Raw genomic sequence first — 22,211 nt, 5'->3', positions numbered from 1 at the left:
GACTTAATCTACTAATAAAACCATTTTTTAAAACATTTACTCTACTAAAAGGAATATGAAAAGTAGTATTTCTTCTAAGACGACGACTAGGGACTCTAAGATAAAAATTACTAACTAAGTTACAGTCAAATAAAGAATTAATACATTTATACAAAAAAACAAGATCAAAAAAGGTTCTACGAGACTCAGGAGATTGGACATGGAAATGAAAGTCAGCTGATTCTGGTTGTGGCTGATGTAGCGTAAAAAACGGTTATGCAGACGCTGAATGCGCGTAGACTGAGTTTTCGAAATAGAATTAAAAATAACAGAACTGAAGTTGAGAATGGGATGGATAATTGAATAATAAAGGTGGATTTTGGTTTGCCTGTCAAAATGTTTACAATTACGCCACATCAGCCCAAGCAGTCTATTGCACTTGCCAACAAGATAATCAATATGAAAAGAAAAACAAAGGGAACTGTCAATAAAAACACAAAGATCTTTTTGCGATTGCACCCTATTAATGGGATTGTCATTAATTAAATAATTATAAAATAAAAGAATAGGATAAACTTAAAAATCTACAACACATAACATTAATGCATGGTGCTGTTTAACACTGTTCTCAACTTTAACTTTACAAAACAAAACATATAACACAAGTAAAATTCACAATATACAGCAGATAACATTAATGTACGATCCCATTTAACACTGTTCTCAACTATAGTCATTTTGGTATACTTGAGCACAATGATAAAGAATAGGATAAACTTAACAATATACAACAAATAACATCAATGTACGATCCCGTTTAACAGTGTTCTCAATTATAGTCATTTTGATAACAATATACAACAAATAATTTTGATAAATTTTAATAAACTTAACAATACACTAGATGGTACGCGAGCGAAGCGAGCATACCATCTAGGTCGTGCCCATAGATGGTTCTCGAATACACAGTAATTCAGCGTAAAAAAACGTGCTGATAATACATTGTTGTTTACAGAAACGAATAGGCCTAGACACAATGATTTATGTAGTCAACCAAAATTAGCACCCTGGGAATTACTTCGGAGAGAGAAACTTGTCACAAAATGAGTTCAAATGTTTGATTTGGACTCATTTAAACAAATTCAATTGGTGTTTTGTATCTAACATTAGGGTTGAGGGTTGGGGATGAGGATAGGTACAAAGAGGAACAATTTTTAAATATATTCTTTATATTTTTTTATTAATAGGGAGGTTTTGCAACCTTACGAATACGATAACGAAAACGGATACGTCATACATTTGTGAAACTTTTGAGCTGATCCCCATTTCATATTCGTAAAGCGTATTCGTGTTGACGAATATCACCAGTCATATTCGTAACTACAAAACGAGTATAGTTTTTGATCTATTTTGCACATTTTGAATTTGAATTAGGAATGATTCATGATTATGATATAATTATAGATTTATTGAAAGTAATTTACTAAAGTAATTTACTAAATGCCAGGTCAATTTTGATAAAATAATAGCAGTTTTTAAAGTCCTCACCGGGGTCCTCACTCGCTTTGATGTTACGCTAGGCCTAGGCAGCCAAGCACCAAGTACCTTCGCTTCGCTCAAATTTACCGCAGTCATATTTTGGACGCGCCTCAATATTTTGTTGCCATGCGAAACAGATTTGTTTATGGCTTACGAAAACGAATACGTGTGCGTGACGTATCCGTTTTCGTTATCGTATTCGTAAAATTGCGAAACCTCTCTATTATCCACTCGGTAACGAAATATTTTTTTAAAGGGCCTATAAAAATATACCACTAAATAGAGTAAAACATTTGCGATTTAATACTTTGTTAAAACTGTCACTGTCATAGTCGATTTAAATAGTAAAATACACATCGATACACCACTACGACGTTTATATTTTTTGTAATTATTAATTAATACAAACGTTGAGAAACAACTGTCAGTAATAAAGTATTATATTATTATGTGTTTATAATCTTAAAGTAGGGGCTACCTACACTCACAGTAATAAAGTTTATTAGTATATTTGTTTATATTATATCTAACAATACCAACACTCACAATAAGAAATTTGCGATTCAAATGGTGATCAAAAGTGGTTAATATCTATTTACAGTATTGTATAGCATTACAATACTATTCATGTTTATTCTCCAAATTTACCTACTTTTGTTAAACTATGAAATTATGCAACCATGGTTAAACCAATAAATCTTCCATTCATTGCAAATCAATACATTTGTATAAACGTGTATTAAATCTATCAAAATAGTATTTTTTTAAAGAAAATCGGCCTGTCTTCAACATTATGATGCTGTACTCGAGCTATTCAACCGATTTTCAGCCTTTAAAAACAGTTATCGTAAGAGGAGATAGGAAAATGTGAAGCATCCTCGTATTATTGTATGCGGGTATTTTTCAAGATGGACATGCATTAGACAGTGTACACCACGATCAGAAAACACCCCTATTTGAGGCAAATCGTTGAACCTAATTGTCAATAACTAATTATCGAACTCAATTTAATTAGTAAACAGGTTACATCAGGTGGTTAAAATCAGTATCGAAAGTCAGTGCGAAAATCGGCAAACGTAAACTGAATTTCCAAATGAATTTACATAATTGTGATGAATTTTCATAGAAAATTGACTTTATAAATGGGAAGACTAAAATTACATCAGATAAGTATAATTTTACAAAAGTAATTGATATCGTCGGAAGATTGACTATTTCACAAGTTTCGTATTCTGTAACCACAGTGTGATTTTGCCGTAGCTGCACTTGTTCTCTGGCCTCATTTCACAGCCTTCGTTCTGCTTCACTGGGCGTGTAACGCGAAATTTGGTCCGGGGCCAAAACTGGTCCGGTCGGATTGATTTTGGCGTTGAAACAGCCGCTAAAACAGGTCCGGCTAGGCCAAAACTGGTCCGGCCTTCAAAATCGCTTATTTATCCTTAAAAATGTCATAAGAAGCCTGGATAACGTCCAAATGGTTGAAGTAAACTATGCTTAGACTAGAGTATATACTAAATATTACCGTAAAATCGAAAAGAAATTATCGAAACGGAGAGATTAAAAATATGAGAATAAATCGGCGCTCGGTTCGGAATCTTCCATTATTCCATTGTAAAATTTGTAGGGGAAAGTATTTTTCTTTGTGGGGGTTAGCGTAGTGAAAAAGGAGTTTTCATTCATTGTATTCATATATTTTGATTAAATAAGGTTTGATTATATATTCTCACATATTTCCTCATTTTATCGTTTCAAATTAATACATTATCAGTATATCACCGGGGGGCGGTTTAGAATTTGTTTTTGATAATATATAACTTTAACTTGCAATGAATTGGGTTTAAAAAAGGGTTCTCATATAATTTTTTTTTTTATATTCCATTTGAATCGATTTTGAATTTGTCATCTTCATGTTTGATTTTGATAACGTTATCATACCAATGATGTGTTTCGTAATTTCACTTATGCTACACTGTATATAGTAAATACTGTATATATTGTATTTGACACTAGGCATAACTCAGCACTATAATAAGCGTATGCATCAGCTCATGGGATAACATACATCAACGTTTTGCAATCGTATTTTCACGTACTGCATCTGTTTTAAAATGAAATGTCAGTAAAATTATAAAATGATCACCTATTTATTCTTCAAAGTGAGGAATTAAATTTTAGTTATTCTTTGTCTGCATACATATTACAAAATTTAGATTTCAGAAATACCCATGGTTTAAGCCGATACGATAGTAAATGAATTTGACAAATTTAGACTAGCATGACATAAAAGAACACTTTTGTTGTTTTTTTAATTGATGAGGACTACTGAGCCTGCCTTTCCACAAAAAAAAAAAAATGTTTTCACTTATATTTATAAAAAGAAAAAACAAACGGTTATATTAAACCAAAAACCCATTGGCTGTTGGTACAGTTTTTGCAGGAAAACCAAATTGTTTTGATACATTTTTGTCAAAGTGAATAACTATTATGGAACATTACCATTTTTTTCAGTGGACAATACATCATCAATACATCAACAAATGTCCCTCCTAAAACTTTAGGGTTTTTTCAAAATTATTTCGCATTTAAAAATAGCTAGATTGTGTCGTTAATATGATTAAGTTTGCCAATGCGCCATCTATTTCGTGTAGAAAAGTACATTAGGCCTATATAATCATCTACATGATAATGCAAAATTACATTTTATAAACATTATACTTTGTGTAACTGCATAAAGTACTTAATATTTTGTATATCATTTATATGATACAATAGCAATACGTCGCATTTATATACAAACATGAATAGAAAAAAATGAATTTACCATGTGTGCCGTTGTTTGGGTAGAGAGGCTATAAACCCAGGGGAGGTCGGAGCCCCCTTTTTCACCAAGACATAAAAATATGAAGTGATCGTAGTAGAATGAAATAGAAAGAAACAAGATATTAGAATAACAGCATGGGATGATAATATAAATGAGGGTTAGGGCCCACGCACGGTGCAAGCTTATAAATTGGCTCTGTGTTCATGTGAGATGCATCGTACCCAAAACTTACATTATTATATTTTATTTGACAATACAGATTTATGTGTTATAGCACGTCCTTTTAATGAGGCAAGGTATGAGAGTTGTTTTCTCTAAAATGTTCTCCTAGAAATGTTCGACATCGCACGAAGATATTTGGCTCAATTTCACAATGTTGTACATCATACTGATTGTCGGTAAATTCGCTTACCAAAATGACAGCATGTGAATCCAAAGCTCGCAGTGTAGCTTCATCTGCGTAATTGTCCACAAGAGCAGCGTTTAAGGTTTCTTCGGTGATAGTCTCAATATTTGCGGGCGAGATATTTGCGTATTGGATGGATGGTCTGCAGATGTACTTTCGTTCCGATGTGTCGAGTAACCCTCCTTGTTTTTCAACGTCCAAAACTGGCTCAAAATGAGCACAGACATTTGAAAGAACACATTTCTTTTCCCATCCATGTTAGATGTGCGACAGCTTTTTCCAGCTGCAGTCCTGGGTTGCGGTGTAGGCCTAAAGATTTTTTTTTTTACATTAAAAATACTACCAGTAGGCCTAAATAATGATATTAGAGCGTAATAATTGAATTCTAAAAAGTTCATATTTTGGATAATTTTGAGCAAATTTAACCCTTATTTTTCGCTAAAACTTGATTACGACACTATAAGATGATGACGCAACCCACCACGCGTACACCAATCAGTGATATTATTAGAGCGTAATAAGTAATTGAATTCTTAAAAGTCTTTAATTTGGGGTGATAAAAAAATAATATCTGTACTATAATTGTTTTACCCTCTTTTTTTTGCTAAGACTATTACGAAACTTGTGTTCATTCGTCGTATAGCCAAATTCGTGAATGTGGGAACCGGTCGTTCCACTGTGGTGTCGTTTGTCGATTTTTTATCTTTATTAATGCTAGTATTGCTACCCATATCGATTGTTATTATCGTTGTTGTTTTATACCATTAATAATAAGAGGCCCTTGGTGGCCACTTGCGTCCCAAAATGTGGACTGGGAAAAAATAAGGCAGGTGTAATTTCTTACAAAGGAAAAAAAAATGATACTGATAGCAGTAATGACAACAACCTAAAATAATAATACTAATAATAATTAACGTTCTATATTTTATTATTAATCATTATTAAATACGCCCAAGACGTATTCAGTTTGTACATAATATCTAAGATCTTAGACGTGACATAATATAAAATTACTAGAGGGCACTATTAGTTTTAAACGAACTGAACAATAGAATATCCCAAAAGGCGATTAGAGTTTCTTTTTAAATTAGTGTTTCAATAATTTCTTTTCGTTTGTACGGTAATATTTAGTATATTTACTTTAAGCATAGTTTACTTTAACCATTTAAACTGTTTGCAGGCTTCTTAACACATTTTAAAGAATAAATAAGCGAGTTTAAAGGCCGGACCAGTTTTGGCCTAGCCGGACCTGTTTTAGCGGCTGTTTCAACGCCAAAATCGATTCGACCGGACCAGTTTTGGCACTTGATTACGACCAAAATCCAATTTTGGCGTGACAGACGCTTATATAAATTGAAACTTTTACCGTTCAAGAGACAAACAAATATATTTTATATTTTTTACTATTCATTTTACACCCGGAACCCCCCTTTAAGTAAATACAAACAAAAACAATAAACAGCTCGAGTACAACATCATAATGTTGAAGACAAGCCGAGTTTCTTTAAAAAATACTATTTTGATAGATTTAATAATAGGTTTATACAAAAAGATTGCTTGGAGATGATAAATGAAAAATTCCAATCTCTCAGTTCCCCAGTATAAGTATTTGGTATAACACAAGTAGGTAAATTTATGGGCCCTAGTGGATAAACTTAAAACCTTTAGGTATAATTGGTTATCCGCAACGAAGTTGCAGGATAACCTCTTGTGATTGTACAAAATCATCATTGGTTATCCGCAACGAAGTTGCAGGATAACCTCTTGTGATTGTACGAAATCATCATCATCTTTTTTGTCATCTTCTTTCTTTCTGTATGATTTTTGTGTAACGCTTTTCTCTAAAACTTGCAAACATAACATTTAGTTAACTATGTTAACATTTTGACATTTATGTAACGTCGTCAAGCGAAGCTTTTCATGATGTTTACAATTGCGCAACGCGACGTACGCGCGATTTAACGATTTTCTTGTATTTAACATATGTCGAAAACCAAATAACATTTTAAAGTGAAACTTTGCAAAAGTTTAATTTATATCATGCGCTAACTGTCTGTTGAAAAAAAATTGCGTGTTTTACACAAAGTTACGCGCGCACGCGCATTTAAAATTTCAAAATGCGCAAAATTAATTTCTAATCAACTTTCTACGCGTTTCATGTCGTTTTAAGCATGTAAAAAATTCCCACGCGTGCGCAAATTTTTACGTGTGCGGTGTGCACGTAGCATTAAAAACAAATTTTTTCCGCGTGATTTATGTTTTTCCAGCCTTTTCTAGTAATGTTACCAACTTTTAAACAATTTCAACTTAAAGATACCTCATACGAGCACGTCGAATTGGACAATTTGCGCGCGTTTTTTATGAAAAGGTTAAAAAATTCGTTTAAAATATGCCTTTTTTTTAAACAGTCGTAATTTCTAAACTAGGCGGTCAACTTTTTGTGGATGGCATATTCTGGAAGTAGATGAGTTTTAGATATCGGATCAGGTATTAATATGGCTAACCGGACATTGTGACGTCATCGTATGGCCACGCGAATATAAAAGTTAGGATTTTTGTATCTTTCGTCATAGCTCATCACATTGAATAGAGCGCATCTCCACTTATCCGTTTTCCATTTTCACCCCGATTTTGATATTGTCTAGGTCAATCAACTATCTTTCGCATGAGTTAAAAATATTTTAATTTTTTTGACGTCATCATGCCTAAAAATTTCAATCACGTGTGGCATCAATGTCATCTTTACAGTAAATTTTAATCTGTTATAGCTCGTAAGAATAAAATTTGATAATCACGATTAAAACTTTTTCTGGAAGCTATTGGATTGTAGATACGAAATTATGTAAAAATGTTGCCAATCGGATGTTGTGACGTCATCATATGGCCAGTTAAATAAAAAAGGTCGTATTTTCATCTTTTGCGTCATAATTCATTACATTTAAAAGAGCGCGCATCAATATTTCACGTATTCAAATTTCTTCTACACGCTAATACGTTGTTGCTGAGATAATTTCCTTTCGGAATTGCTACCTTCCCGTTTCATTTTAAAACCGTCAACATGTTAAAAATTGCAATAAAAAGCGGGTCCCGTAAGTTCACATATTCTACACTGTATGTGATATGGATACAGATTATACTGTGTATACTATATATGAATTTATATATAGATAAAATTCAGCAATAACAACATATCATATTCTTCAGTTCAGGTCATAATGCCAACGTGAACACTTCCTTTTGTCCTCAACCTATCCCCTTAATGTTAATGTTGCACCACTTGCGCGGCGGATAACCAAACTCGTCAAAGTGACGAGTTACATGTCTAGTCATCTTTTTTGTCATCTTCTTTCTTTCAGTATGATTTTTGTGTAACGCTTTTCTCTAAAACTTGCAAACATAACATTTTGTTAACTATGTTAACATTTTGACATTTATGTAACGTCGTCAAGCGAAGCTTTTCATGATGTTTACAATTGCGCAACGCGACGTACGCGCGATTTTCTCGTATTTAACATATGTCAAAAACCAAATAACATTTTAAAGTGAAACTTTGCAAAAGTTTAATTTATATCATGCGCTAACTGTCTGTTGAAAAAAAATTGCGTGTTTTACACAAAGTTACGCGCGCACGCGCATTTAAAATTTCAAAATGCGCAAAATTAATTTCTAATCAACTTTCTACGCGTTTCATGTCGTTTTAAGCATGTAAAAAATCCCCACGCGTGCGCAAATTTTTACGTGTGCGGTGCGCACGTAGCATTAAAAACAAATTTTTTCCGCGTGATTTATGTTTTTCCAGCCTTTTCTAGTAATGTTACCAACTTTTAAACAATTTCGACTTAAAGTAATGTCATACGAGCACGTCGAATTGGCCAATTTCCGCGTGTTTTTGATGAAAAAGTTAAAAAAATCGTCAAAATTATGCCTTTTTTTAAACAGTCGTAATTTCTAAACTGCACGGTCAACTTTTTGTGGATGACATTTTCTGGAAGTTGATGAGTTGTAGATATCGGATCATGTATTAATATGGCTAACCGGACATTGTGGCGTCATCGTGTGGCCACGCGAATATAAAATTTAGGATTTTTGTATCCTTTCGTCATAGCTCATCACATTTAATAGAGCGCATCTCCACTTATTCGTTTTCCATTTTCACCCCGATTTTTATATTGTCTAGTTCAATCAACTATCTTTCGCATGAGTGAAAAATATTTTAATTTTTATGACGTCATCATGCATAAAAATTTAAATTACGTGTGGCATTAATTTAATCTTTACAGTAAATTTTAATCTGTTATAGCTCGTAAGAATAAAATTTGATAATCACGATTAAAACGTTTTATGGAAGCTATTGGATTGTAGATACGAAATCATGTGAAAATTTTGCCAATCGGATGTTGTGACGTCATCATATGGCCAGTTAAATGAAAAAAGTCGTATTTTCATCTTTTGCGTCATAATTCATTACATTTAAAAGAGCGCGCATTTATGTCACGTATTCAAATTTCTTCTAGATGTTAATATGTTGTTGCTGAGATAATTTCCTTCCGAAATTGCTACCTTCGCGTTTCATTTTAAAACCGTCAACATGTTAAAAATTGCAATAAATAGCGGGTTCCGTAATTTCACCTATTCTACACTGTATGTGATATGGATACAGATTATGCTGTGTATACTATATATGAATCGAAATAATAGAATTCAGCAATAACAACATATCATATTCTTCAGTTCAGGTCATAATGCCAACGTGAACACTTCCTTTTGTCCTCAACCTATTTCTTAATGTTAAAAGGTACGTTGTTAAACGTCCATGTTTCACCACTTGCGCGGCGGATAACCAAACTCGTCAAAGTGACGAGTTACATGTCTAGTAGTAGATTTAGTATTGCAGTACTGTAGAGTTATGTAGTGTTTAACAAATTTTGACAATATACTAAGTTTCATAAACCATTTTTGGTCGCCATTTGAAGCAAATTTCTTATTGTGTGGGTAACTGTTAGATAATATTAACATATACAAATAAAGTTTATTACTGACAGTTGCTTCTCAATGTTTATAATTAATAATTACAAAAAATATAAACGTTGTAGTGGTGTATCGTTACATGTACTATTTGAATCTACTATGACAGTGACAGTTTCAACAAAGTATTAAATCGCAAATTGTTTACTGTGTTTAATGGTATATTGTTTATAAAACATGAGACATATTTAGGCTAGGAAATCTATCATTTTGAGTGAAACAAATTGCAAACAGAGATTTTTCTTTTTAAAATGGTCACATATGATGAGATCAAAATTTGAGCATCACACTTCTGTCACTCATGCCGATGATATGCAAATTAAGGTGAAATTACAGGGTTACCATATCTTAAAAACTACTAGTCCAAGAGAGTTAATTTTTTCACTGATTTATTCAGAATGTATATTTATATTTGGTCTAATAAAACATTTTACGAACAAATGACTGGAATACAACTTTTGAACCTTGATCCCATTTCTCAATGTTTGTGACTAAATATCTGTAGAGACTTTATTTTGCTCTCAAATGACCCAGATACAGGTTTCCGAATATCCAGAGACCACTTTGTAATGCCCAAAGTCATACCTACACACCTCAAAAGTATGTAAAATAGCAGTACAAGTTAAATGTGCAAATAATGGGTGAAATTACAGTCGTCCCATGTATATATTTGCTCTAATAAAACATTTTACGAACAAATGGCCGTTAAAGAATAGCACGGGCTATTCCATTTTACTGTGGGTAATTGCGGTCAAATTTATAATAAATATTGAAAAACTGCAGGTATATACAAACGATTTCCTGATTGCTGCCCTCTATATATTTTATTCCGTGGATTTTTAACTGTATTCAATAGATACTATTTGCTGTATATTGTAGAAACCTACTGTAAAGTTTGTTTTCTTTTCTCTCTCGTGTTTTCTTTCACATTTCTACTTTATAAATTACGGTGTATTTTTGTAGTATGATTTAAGGTTTTATTTCAATTGCCGTATACAAGAAATAACACGAGGTCAAAATATGGAGATATAAATTCAAAATGATCAAGGCAATTTTCCATCGACGGTATTAAAAAGAAAATACCCGGCACGGGTCATACTATACTAGATAATTTTTTTAAAGCATACCATGGCACAGGCGTACATGCATAGGCTATAAAAGTGTTTAAATTTCATATAAATATTATTTTGATGATTTGCATCTCTAAGTATGATTATTAAGAAAATCGGTTTTAATTCAATTTAAGTTTCATCTTACTCAATGACAGATTCATCTTTTTAACATGCTCTTTTTATTGCTCTAATTTTGTTCCAATATAACAAACCTAAAATTAAACATAAACAAAGTCCCAAGTTAAATATGCAATTTTTGTTATTTTTAAAGCGAGTTTGTTTTGTTGTACTTATTTTAATACATACAATTAAATACTTAAAAGTATTTAATTGTTGTAATAACAGCCAATTTAACGATGACCACCATACTTACCAACCTGAGAGATTTAAAATGCGTGATCGGACACAAAGTATTTACAGCCCCCACCTCCTCGTGGCGACTTGTGACGGAAACAAATTTAGTTCACTGGCACTCCTGGCCGGAAATATTACTCTCGCACGTAAAATTTATGATGAATGGCACCTCTTGTATTCCGGTACGGCGGTAAACGATGCAAATATTATTAGATTGTATATTACTCTTTTTTTTGTTAATTCAACGTTTTTCATGCTGATTCATGAATTTATTTTATTAAAAAACATTTTTTGGAGGGTAAAAATTGAACTGATCCACCAACCAATAGCAAGAAAATTGGGTTTACCTTTTATAAACGCACACAAAATCATGTCATGTGTAATTGTGATCATGACAAACGTCAAGTGGTTATAGGCCCATCCTCGTCACGGCGAGCGACCACGGACACAGTAATTGTAACTTTCCCTGATATTACGTATTTTATTGATGTGTCATGATGTAATAATATAAATAGGCCTACTCGTGTAATGTTCTATACTTTTAAAATATACCAATTAATTTGAATGCATTTTCCTCTCAAATTGTGTTAAAAAATGATAACGCATCGTATATAGGCCTACTTAGGTTTAAACGCGTGTTTCATTAAAATCACTTGAAATGCGGGACCGTCCCGAACGATGCGAGACGGTTGGTAACTATGGACCACATAAATAATTTTAAGTAGCCCTACCATTTGTTTGTTGGAATTAATGGTATCGATTAATTACAAAACTATTGCATATTATGTAATACAAACAATACGCATGCATACAAACATAGCGGATTAATACAATTTACAGCTTGCCCAGCTTGTTTAAATGGACCCGAACTCATGGTGGTTACAAAATGGGGATTTGAATTGAATGTTATTTAACTAAAAAAAACACGCTCTCAGGGAAAAATCACAGAAATTGCATAACTGTACCTTTAAATTTATTTTTATTGAATGAATTTATTAGTGTTCATCACATAGAACTAAAGTAAAGTCAAACAAGATAAAATCAAGTCTATTTAAGCAATTGAATGCTGTACATTTAAATTTATTTTTATTGAATGAAATTATTAGTGTTCATCACATGGAACTAAAGTAAACTCAAACAAGAAAAAATCAGGTCTATTTAAGCAATTGAATGCTGTTTAATTAAATAAACACGCTCTCAAGGAAAATCACAGAAATTACGTAACTGTACCTTTAAATTAAATTTTATTGAATGAAATTATTAGTGTTCATCACATGGAACTAAAGTAAACTTAAACAAGAAAAAATCAGGTCTATTTTAGCAATTGAATGCTGTTTAATTAAAAAACACGCTCTCAAGAAAAATCACAGAAACTACGTAACTGTACCTTTAAATTTATTTTTATTGAATTAAATTATTAGTGTTCATCACATAGAACTAAAGTAAACTCAAACAAGAAAAAACCAGGTCTATTTAAGCAATTTAATGCTGTTTAATTAAAAAACACGCTCTCAAGAAAAATCACATAAATTACGTAACTGTACCTTTAAATTTATTTTTATTGAATTAAATTATTAGTGTTCATCACATAGAACTAAAGTAAACTCAAACAAGAAAAAACCAGGTCTATTTAAGCAATTGAATGCTGTTTAATTAACACGCTCTCAAGAAAAATCACATAAATTACATAACTGTACCTTTAAATTTATTTTTATTGAATTAAATTATTAGTGTTCATCACATAGAACTAAAGTAAACTCGAAAAAGAAAAAATCAGGTCTATGTAAGCAATTGAATGCTGTTTAATTAAAAAACACGCTCTCAAGAAAAATCACATAAATTACGTAACTGTACCTTTAAATTTTATTTGATTGAATGAAATTATTAGTGTTCATCACATGGAACTAAAGTAAACTCAAACAAGAAAAAATCAGGTCTATTTAAGCAATTGAATGCTGTTTAATTAAATAAACACGCTCTCAAGAAAAATCACATAAATTACGTAACTGTACCTTTAAATTTATTTTTATTGAATTAAATTATTAGTGTTCATCACATAGAACTAAAGTAAACTCAAACAAGAAAAAACCAGGTCTATTTAAGCAATTGAATGCTGTTTAATTAAAAAACACGCTCTCAAGAAAAATCACATAAATTACGTAACTGTACCTTTAAATTTATTTTTATTGAATTAAATTATTAGTGTTCATCACATAAAACTAAAGTAAACTCAAACAAGAAAAAACCAGGTCTATTTAAGCAATTGAATGCTGTTTAATTAAAAAACACGCTCTCAAGAAAAATCACATAAATTACATAACTGTACCTTTAAATTTATTTTTATTGAATTAAATTATTAGTGTTCATCACATAGAACTAAAGTAAACTCAAAAAAGAAAAAATCAGGTCTATTTTAGCAATTGAATGCTATTTAATTAAAAAAACACGCTCTCAAGAAAAATCACATAAATTACGTAACTGTACCTTTAAATTAATTTTTATTAAATGAAATTATTAGTGTTCATCACATGGAACCAAAATATATATAATAATAATTTTTCCTTGATAGTGTGTTATATTAATATTTATAATATGTGAATAAAAGATACTGTACATAAATTGACCCGATTAAATAATACTGTAGAGTAACAGACAAATATACAACATCTTGCACCTTGATATTTTTGTATCTTTGCAAATTTGTTTTAACAGATGCTGCAGTTTGTTAAGGAGCCAACAAGCTATGGAAGACAAAATAATTCAGCTACCATACACTCTAAAAAGAACAAACAAATATTAAATGTCAACCAGGAACTAGATTGAGCACCAAAAAACAAAAGTATTATATCAGCCACAGTTTCTCTTAATATCATATAAATAAAACTAAACATTCTTATTCACCAGGTTTTATTGTAGGACATTTTGATATTATAAATCCATTTACCTGAAAATGTATTTAAATTTCTTGGGTAAAATCACAAGTCCTTACGGCATTATCAACTGCAAGTCCAATCAAGGTCAGGAAAGTGTTTTGGTACAGCAGATTTTTATTACCCTATGGTAAAAAGAAAAAAAATCATAAAATATTCTATATAGAAGTCTGCAACATGTATACAAATAACACACCTATGCACTTGTTCTGACCAGTATGATGATGATATGAATATTAATTATACCATAATTAATTTTTTTTTTTTTTAAATACAACACGACCAATAATTACTTCACAATCTATTTTATAGGTCTAGTAGTAGGTAGTTATAACACTATTTACAGTAAAAGAGATGCTACAATGGTCACATTAATCTTCTATGATATAAATAGATATAGTATCTAGTACATTAATATTAAAATTTAACTTATATACATTTTTCTTTCAAGAAACAAGTTAAAATAAATATTAATATTGTTAAACTTTTTAGTAATCAGTATTTTTACAGTTTTTTACATTGTAAAAATGTATTTATAAATTAAAATGTACATGTATTAAACATTGATTAATAATTGAATGTTAGCTAGCATTTACTTGCTTGCTTCATCCCGCCTAGTAGTACTAGAGTAGTAGTAGTAATGTATAGTAGGCTACCTGCTACTACTAGGGCCAGGCCTATTTTACTATCTAGGCTTACTACTAGCCTACTGCTACACTCTTCTATTTCTAGCTAGTAGGGCTACACTATAGTATAGGCGTAGCTAGGCCTAGGCCTAGGCTAGGCCCTATAGGCTATATAGATAGATCTAGCCTCTACTAGAGAGGCTAGTAGGCTTAACATTAATTAACCAGGCCTAGCCTAGCTAGGCTACAAAAGTTAAAAACTACCATGAATGAATTGAAAAGACAGCCTAGCCTAAACGATCCGCCTAGACTAGGTTTCTTCGACGTTAAGTCCTGCCCATCCAAGCCTTCCTCTAGTCTAGTACTAGTAGGCCTACCGCCTAGGCCCAGGGCTAGGCACTCACCCATTCCTCGAAACACACGGCAACAGTTGCTGCTGTCGCGTTCCTCTTCATCACACACACGATACGAAGAAATACTGTAATCAGATTTATATGACGGTTTGCGGGAGTTACAAACACAAATAGCGACAATAGGAGATGCGGAAATTCACCACCTGATGGAATGTTTAGGGGGCCTAGCGCTTTCTTGTCATGCTTAATTGTTGTATTTCCAGTCTTTCTTTCTTAAAATGTTTCATTTCCAGTCTTTCTTTCTTAAAATGTTTCATTAGAATATAAATATGTACAGTCTGAACAAGTTTTTGAAAAAATCAACTCTCTAGCCTTAGTGGTTTTCGATATATACGAACCTGTAGTTTCACCCCCTAATTTGCATATTTCATGTAACTTGTACTAATAATTTGCATACTTTGGAGGTGAGTGATATAGGTGTGATTTTGAGATTTACTAAATAGTCCTATCTTGGCTATTAGAAACCTGTATCCGAGTCATTTGTGAGCCAAACAAAGTCTCTACAGACATTATAGTTTAGTCCAGCAGCCAAATGTCTATTTTTTCCATATTACTCCGCAATGTTTGCGATATTTTTTTTGTTATGGATTTTTATTCCATTAGAATGAAGAATTCTGAAGGCTGTCAGCATTAAGCAATTTGCATAATGAGCATAAACAAAATTGATTGTAACACTTTGGTATTGTATGAAGAGTCCACATCAAAAATAATTATGTACAGGAAAGGGTCTCCATATGAAGGAACCTATAAAGTTTTTCCGAATAATCTCACATCTCACAACGATTTTAACTTCTATATGAATTTTATATAATCAATGTAAATTTATAGGCCTATGTCATTTGAATATTTAATAAATGGTTTATATACAAGTGACCCCCCCCCCCCCCCCTGGGTTCTTTGTAGAGTAATCAAGGTAAAAACACAATTATTTCAACAATATTGTTATATAGAAAAGGCCTGAATTATTATAGGAATGCCAGAGATTTCAAAATTTATATTCACTTGGTTTCATAAAGAATGTAGACTATACAATTGAACAAAATCGGCAACCCAAAGATCTAAAACCAATTAATACAAATGTATTGTAAACAAATTCTTACACTCTTAGAACCAGTATACTGATTAAGTTTAGTTAGATAATAAATTATTGATTATTGGTTAAATGATTTACCCCGAATAGGTGTTTTTGTCCGAATGTAGTACACATCGTATGTTGTTGATGCTGAAACATACTGCACACATAATACTGTACAAGGATGCTTCGCTGCGGGCTATCTCTGTTTACAATCATTGTTTTTAATTGCTGAATCTCGGTACATAACTCCATCACAACATCATAATGGTAAACTGTTCAAAGAGTTATTCAAAATACTATTTTACTTTGTAAAACCTCTATTCCAAGTGCCAATTTCCCTCAGGCGTGATAAATCAGTGCCCGCCAACAAACATCTATACATATGGGGTATACCGAGAAGTTTCTAAACTATAGTTGAACATTATCCGTCATCTTGGATCCAAGTTAGGTGCCAAAATGTGGTCAAAATGCCCCACTTTCTCTCAGTTTTGATGGGCTATCAAATTGACCAGAATTGTGAGTCGGAAATTTTAACAGAATTTTAATTATCTCTGGAAAGGGGTTGGGAGTTTTAAACGTCTTAAACACATCATCCAGTACAGGGTGTGTTGGGAGGGGGAAGGGCGGAGATACTGGTATTTGGGGATAATGAAGTACAACATAAATGGAATTGCACTAGAAAAAGTTACTACAGGAGTTAAGGTTTGTTGATTGTGGCTGGGATGGGGAAATTCAGCTGTATCACAATTAGATATTTTAATCATTAGCCAATATGACACCTATTCATTTACACATTGTGCAAAGTACTTAAACCATGATGCCCATGCTAATTTCAATTATGAAGCTTGTTGAATTAAAATTTGTACTGGGAAGAATTTATTTGTAACAAGTCACCCGAGTATTGAAGAGGATTGGAGGTTGATGAGTATAGGGAGATACTGGCGTCCAGGGGTTATGAGGTACATCAAATTAAATGGTTGTATACTAAAATTGAAATCTGCTCTGTGGCTAAATTTTAAATTCTTTTCAATTTCTTGAGTGCAGATCATTTATTGTTTACTTTGGTATACATTATTCTTTTTTTCCACAAAAAGTCCTATTATGGACAATTTCAGTTTTTTGGTTAGTATCCCCAGTGTCCATCAACACTTTGACTGGCAGAGGCATATTTAGTGAATTTCAATGTTTTTACTAAGCTGATTAAAACTACGTATGTGATCTGATTGATATATAATTTAGAATAAAATTAAGATAAGATTTTAACTTTACATTGGTACCAAGAACGTTTTTCAAATCACAATATATAAATCGTAACAGTAAAATTAACCCACTTTTTTAGTCTTTTGTAGTTTCCCACAAGAAAGTCAAGATATTCGCGATTTTGTGCAAGACATCACAATATGAAAATATCGCCCGGTTAGGTCAACAAACTGAGTAAACATACTTACCAACAAATTTTATAAATCATAAATCTTAGGTCAAAAATCCACATAGTAAAGACACCAGGCCTAGCCATTCCTAAAGTTGATCCGGAATCATTTAATTCAAAATTTGTTCATATTCAAAATAGCACCATTATCTTTTTATTCAGCCGATACACAATGCGCCTCCAAACCATCGCTCTATGTGGGGTATGTTGATGTTTCGACAGGTATTGTTTTTGACAGTCGTTCGTAACCAGATTATTTACTTTCAAATAGTAAAATATTTTCTGTCCAGACCGAATACAGTGTCAACATTTGTAGTATACCAATAATTACGGTAACTTATCCACCGGATTTAGTAAAAAAACATATTTGCATTAAAGTGTTAGGATTCTAAACACAGAGATCTCTGTGTTTGGCATTCAAAGTGTTAATAGAGATTCTAAAAATGTATTTGAGAACCATCTAATAAACAATAATTGTAATTATAAGTTATAACTCAATATTTGTTTTTAATGATTTACAGTGCACTACAGCATAAAGCGGATCCTGTATACAGTAATGCACTTAATGTATGCGGACTGAGTTGGAGACTTAAAGTTTACCCTGTAAGTTATATTTTTCTTTTTCAAATGACAAGTTTAGATTTTTAATTTGCTTCCTAATGTACAGTATATACCATACATCAATAGAAATGTAAAAGAAATAGTTGTACAGTAAAAACCCTCAATTACGAACCCCAATTTTACAAATTCTCAATTTATGACGTCATAATAAAACGTACATAAATATTTTCATAATACTAATTGCAGAAAAGTTATTTTTTATTATTAGGGAGTTTTCGCAACCTTACGAATACGATAAGGAAAACGGATACGTCACGCACATGTATTCGTTTTTCGTAAGCCAGTAAAAATCTGTTTCGCATGGCAACGAAATATTGAGGGCACCATATGACTGCGGTAAATTTGAGCGAAGCGTAGGTACGTGTTGCTTGGTGCTTGGCTGCCTAGGCCAGCTATCGTAACATCAAAGCGAGTGAGAACTTTAAAAACTGCTATTTATCAAAATTGACCTGGCATTTTAGTAAATTACTTTATAGTAAATTACTTTATAGTAAATTACTTTCAATAAAAGTATAATTATATTATAACCATGAATCATTCCTGATTCAAATGCAAAATGTGCAAAATAGATCAAAAACTATACTCGTTTTGTAGTTACGAATATGACTGGTGATATTCGTCAACATGAATACGCTTTACGAATATGAAATGGGGATCAGCTCAAAAGTTTTACGAATGTGTGACGTATCCGTTTTCGTTATCGTATTCGTAAGGTTGCGAAAACTCCCTATTAAATACAAGATAACTAGATTTGAACTCGTCACTTTGACGAGTTAGTTATCCGCACAACAAACGGCATGTAAGAAAATGTACACATACAAAGATGTTATTATTACGAAAGATAATTGATTGAGCAAAAAATATTAAATCTGAGAGAGATTGGGTTATGGATAAGCAAAATGCTTATGTTATGGCTAAGCAGTGGTTTCTTCATAAATCTCCTTAATTATCAATGTGATTATATTTAATTGTAGTGCCTGGTGATTGGCTAGTGGTAATGTCATGGCAAAATTAATGTTTTTTAAACACAAAGGGTACTACAATTTACAAACAATTTGTATTTATTCTTGTAATTACATTTATTATTAATCTTGTAATATTTCTGGGAGATCGTTTAATTTGAATTCAGAAAAGTTATATTAAATTCGTCGCATAAAGTTTGTTCATCGCCATAGCAGCTAGCGCTAAAAATATGGAATATTAATCATGCCACCAAGATACGACCGCGAAAGCATAGCCAACAAGGTTAAAGGTTGTTGAGCATGTGTAGTAAACAATATATTAGGCACGTGACCGTTTGGTTGTTAACAACGTTTTAAACTGTGTTTATTTTAACATTCATACAACAAAAAAATACGGAACTTTTGCCAATGAGCTATGCTCGATGTGATTATGAGATCATGTTCCCAATATGAGCACTGTTTTTAAAATTTGACAGTATGATTTAGCGGAAAGATCTTTGATTGGATTGTGATACCGGCTATTGTATTTGCACTAGCAAGATCGTATCGTTCATATTAAAAAATAATTATAGATTCTGACAAAATCAATCAATCAATATAATATCTTTTAAAAATCATTTATCTTTATTTAAATTAATGGATATAACCTACAATACGTCGTAGTTACGAATTAAATCTAGTTAAACATTTATTTAACATTTTTCCTTTTTATTTTAAGGATGGAAATGGGGTTGTTCGGGGAAATTATTTATCTGTATTTCTGGAGTTATCATCTGGTCTTCCAGAAACATCTAAGTAAGTTTAACAAACTTTAATTTTTACAGTGTGACAAAGTTTTTCACCTTTTTTGTACACTTTTAAAGTCTGATATTTCAAAATAAAAAGTGTAAGTCTAAATTATTATTATTATATATTAACTAAATTATAATATAAAAATAATATAATTTAATATTTGTCTTTAGTGTAAGCCTAGATTAAGATATCAGTGAAAACATGAAGCAGCAAAACCCGTAAACTTTTCAATTTTCACGCAGCACTTCACATTCGTGTGTCTCAGCAACACTCAAAAGAACCAAGAAGCCATTAACGATTGATAAGAAATGTGTAAATATTAGTGACTTGATCATAGTTTATTTTCAACTTTAACAATTTGAAAATTTAAAACTGAAAAAAAATGCCGTAGTAATTAATTAATTTGTGTTAAAACTAATGTATCTGTTTGAGTTTGTTTAAATGTGGTAATAGTTAGGGGAGATATGGCAAAATCAACAGTGTGGTCCTGTTACAGAGTTGTCAAAACAATATAGATTGTCTGATAAAACTCCTTAAAGTAGGAAGACTTTTGCTATTTTTCAGGAGAGACCCTTATTAAAAGGACACTTTCCTGCAAGACTAGGGAAGATATATGTTGTAACACTACGGCCAACCCCTAATAATAGGACACCCGTATTAATGGGACAATATTTGTTATCTCATCACAATATCTACAAAAAAGAAATATTAATGTTCATTTAAAGATGTATTGTCCCCCAAAAACATGAACAATTAGGGTTAATAGAAACATTCTTTTTGCAGTTTTAATAAAGTTAAAAAAAAATAAAATAAACGGTTAAATTCAACCAAAAACTCACCGACTTCCAGTCAATTTGAATATTTTTTGCTTTAAATTGCATTTTGTTTAGGTAAACAATTTTTTTTTCAATCCAATTTTTGTAAATAACTATTATGTGACATCAAAATGGCAACAAAACGAATAATTTAGGTCAAATTATAATAACTTTTAATCAATCGCTCAAACACAAAAGCAAACAAAATAAAGAAAAAAATTCAAGACCATTTTTAGGATCAAGATTATTCGACTTTCCTCCAATTTTCATAATCTCCATCTACCGCTAGATGGCAGTATCATATATTCTTACCACTACATTATGCACTGAAAATATTATCTACTCTAGATATGAATACCGTGTTGAGATGATACACCAAGCTTCTCATGATGATAGTAAAAACATAGTACGTGAGTTCGCCTCGGACTTTGAAGTTGGTGAATGTTGGGGTTATAATCGTTTCTTTAGAATTGATCTTCTTGCGAGTGAAGGTTATCTTAAGGATGATACCTTGATTCTACAGTTTCAAGTAAGTTTTAATTCTGATATTTCTTTTATGGCTTAAAAATGGGGATTCTGGGTTTAAAATTGCTTTTAAATATCGTCTATTTACTACTGTACATAAAAACTATTATAACAATATACCGTAAAATAATACCCCCCTGGCGGATTTTACCGGGTTGAGAAGCGTTCGATCGGGCTGGGTAACAAGTAAAAAAATACAATAAAATAAAATACAAAGAAGGGATAGAAGAAAGAAAAAGAAAGAAAATATAAGATAAGAATAAAATATACGATATATGATATGGCTTCAAATGAGTCACAGTACAGTATGATATTCAAGTAAGATGATATGAAATACACAAAATCCTGACTGACAACTCGTGGGAAGACGCACTGCTTATCAGTACATTAACATGCGGTCAGTTGACTGTGGTTTTTGGCGTCTTTTATCTAAGCCGCCATGCATTTGCCGAATTGCCTACCTGTAAGGGCATTACAGCATTTCATTCACTCCCGGACAGGCATTCACTTTCTTTTCGCATAGAATAAAATTATTATATTCATTCCGCGATGTTTTCAAAAGAACGAACAATGTGTTTTTATTGTAAAAAAACATTAAGAAGAGATAGGCTGCTAAGCCACATTTAAACTGTCCACGGTGCAAAGTTTAGGTACAGAGAGTCAGTACCACCAGGAGGAGGGTTGCACAGACTTACAACAAGATCAGACAACAGGCCTACGACTAATCTTAGAGAGGAAGACCAATCTGTGACTCATTTGCAGCCCCAAACTATTGTGCCAATGGAAA

The 22,211-nt window shown here is 32.0% G+C and overlaps 1 protein-coding gene and 1 long non-coding RNA gene across 3 annotated transcripts in view; one reads left to right on the top strand and one right to left on the bottom strand.

Annotated features, from left to right (window-relative positions):
* The window catches only part of LOC140044976 (E3 ubiquitin-protein ligase TRIM37-like), a 96,968-nt gene that overhangs the window by 48,851 nt on the left and 25,906 nt on the right, over positions 1 to 22,211 (top strand). For both annotated transcript variants that reach the window (XM_072089694.1, XM_072089695.1), the window contains 3 exons: positions 18,231 to 18,312; positions 20,011 to 20,087; positions 21,248 to 21,428. In XM_072089694.1, the coding sequence (XP_071945795.1) occupies positions 18,231 to 18,312; positions 20,011 to 20,087; positions 21,248 to 21,428 (340 nt within the window). The remainder of the gene's footprint in view (positions 1 to 18,230; positions 18,313 to 20,010; positions 20,088 to 21,247; positions 21,429 to 22,211) is intronic.
* Positions 13,755 to 15,196, bottom strand: LOC140043666 (uncharacterized). Its single transcript, XR_011844344.1, has 3 exons — positions 15,057 to 15,196; positions 14,181 to 14,291; positions 13,755 to 14,012 (listed from the first exon to the last, which is right to left on the bottom strand). It is a non-coding gene; the product is annotated as an uncharacterized lncRNA (long non-coding RNA).

The sequence above is a fragment of the Antedon mediterranea genome, chromosome 3, assembly GCF_964355755.1.
Source record: "Antedon mediterranea chromosome 3, ecAntMedi1.1, whole genome shotgun sequence".
Classification (NCBI taxonomy): Eukaryota; Metazoa; Echinodermata; class Crinoidea; order Comatulida; family Antedonidae; genus Antedon; species Antedon mediterranea.
This window is presented reverse-complemented; position numbering and strand designations above follow the sequence as displayed.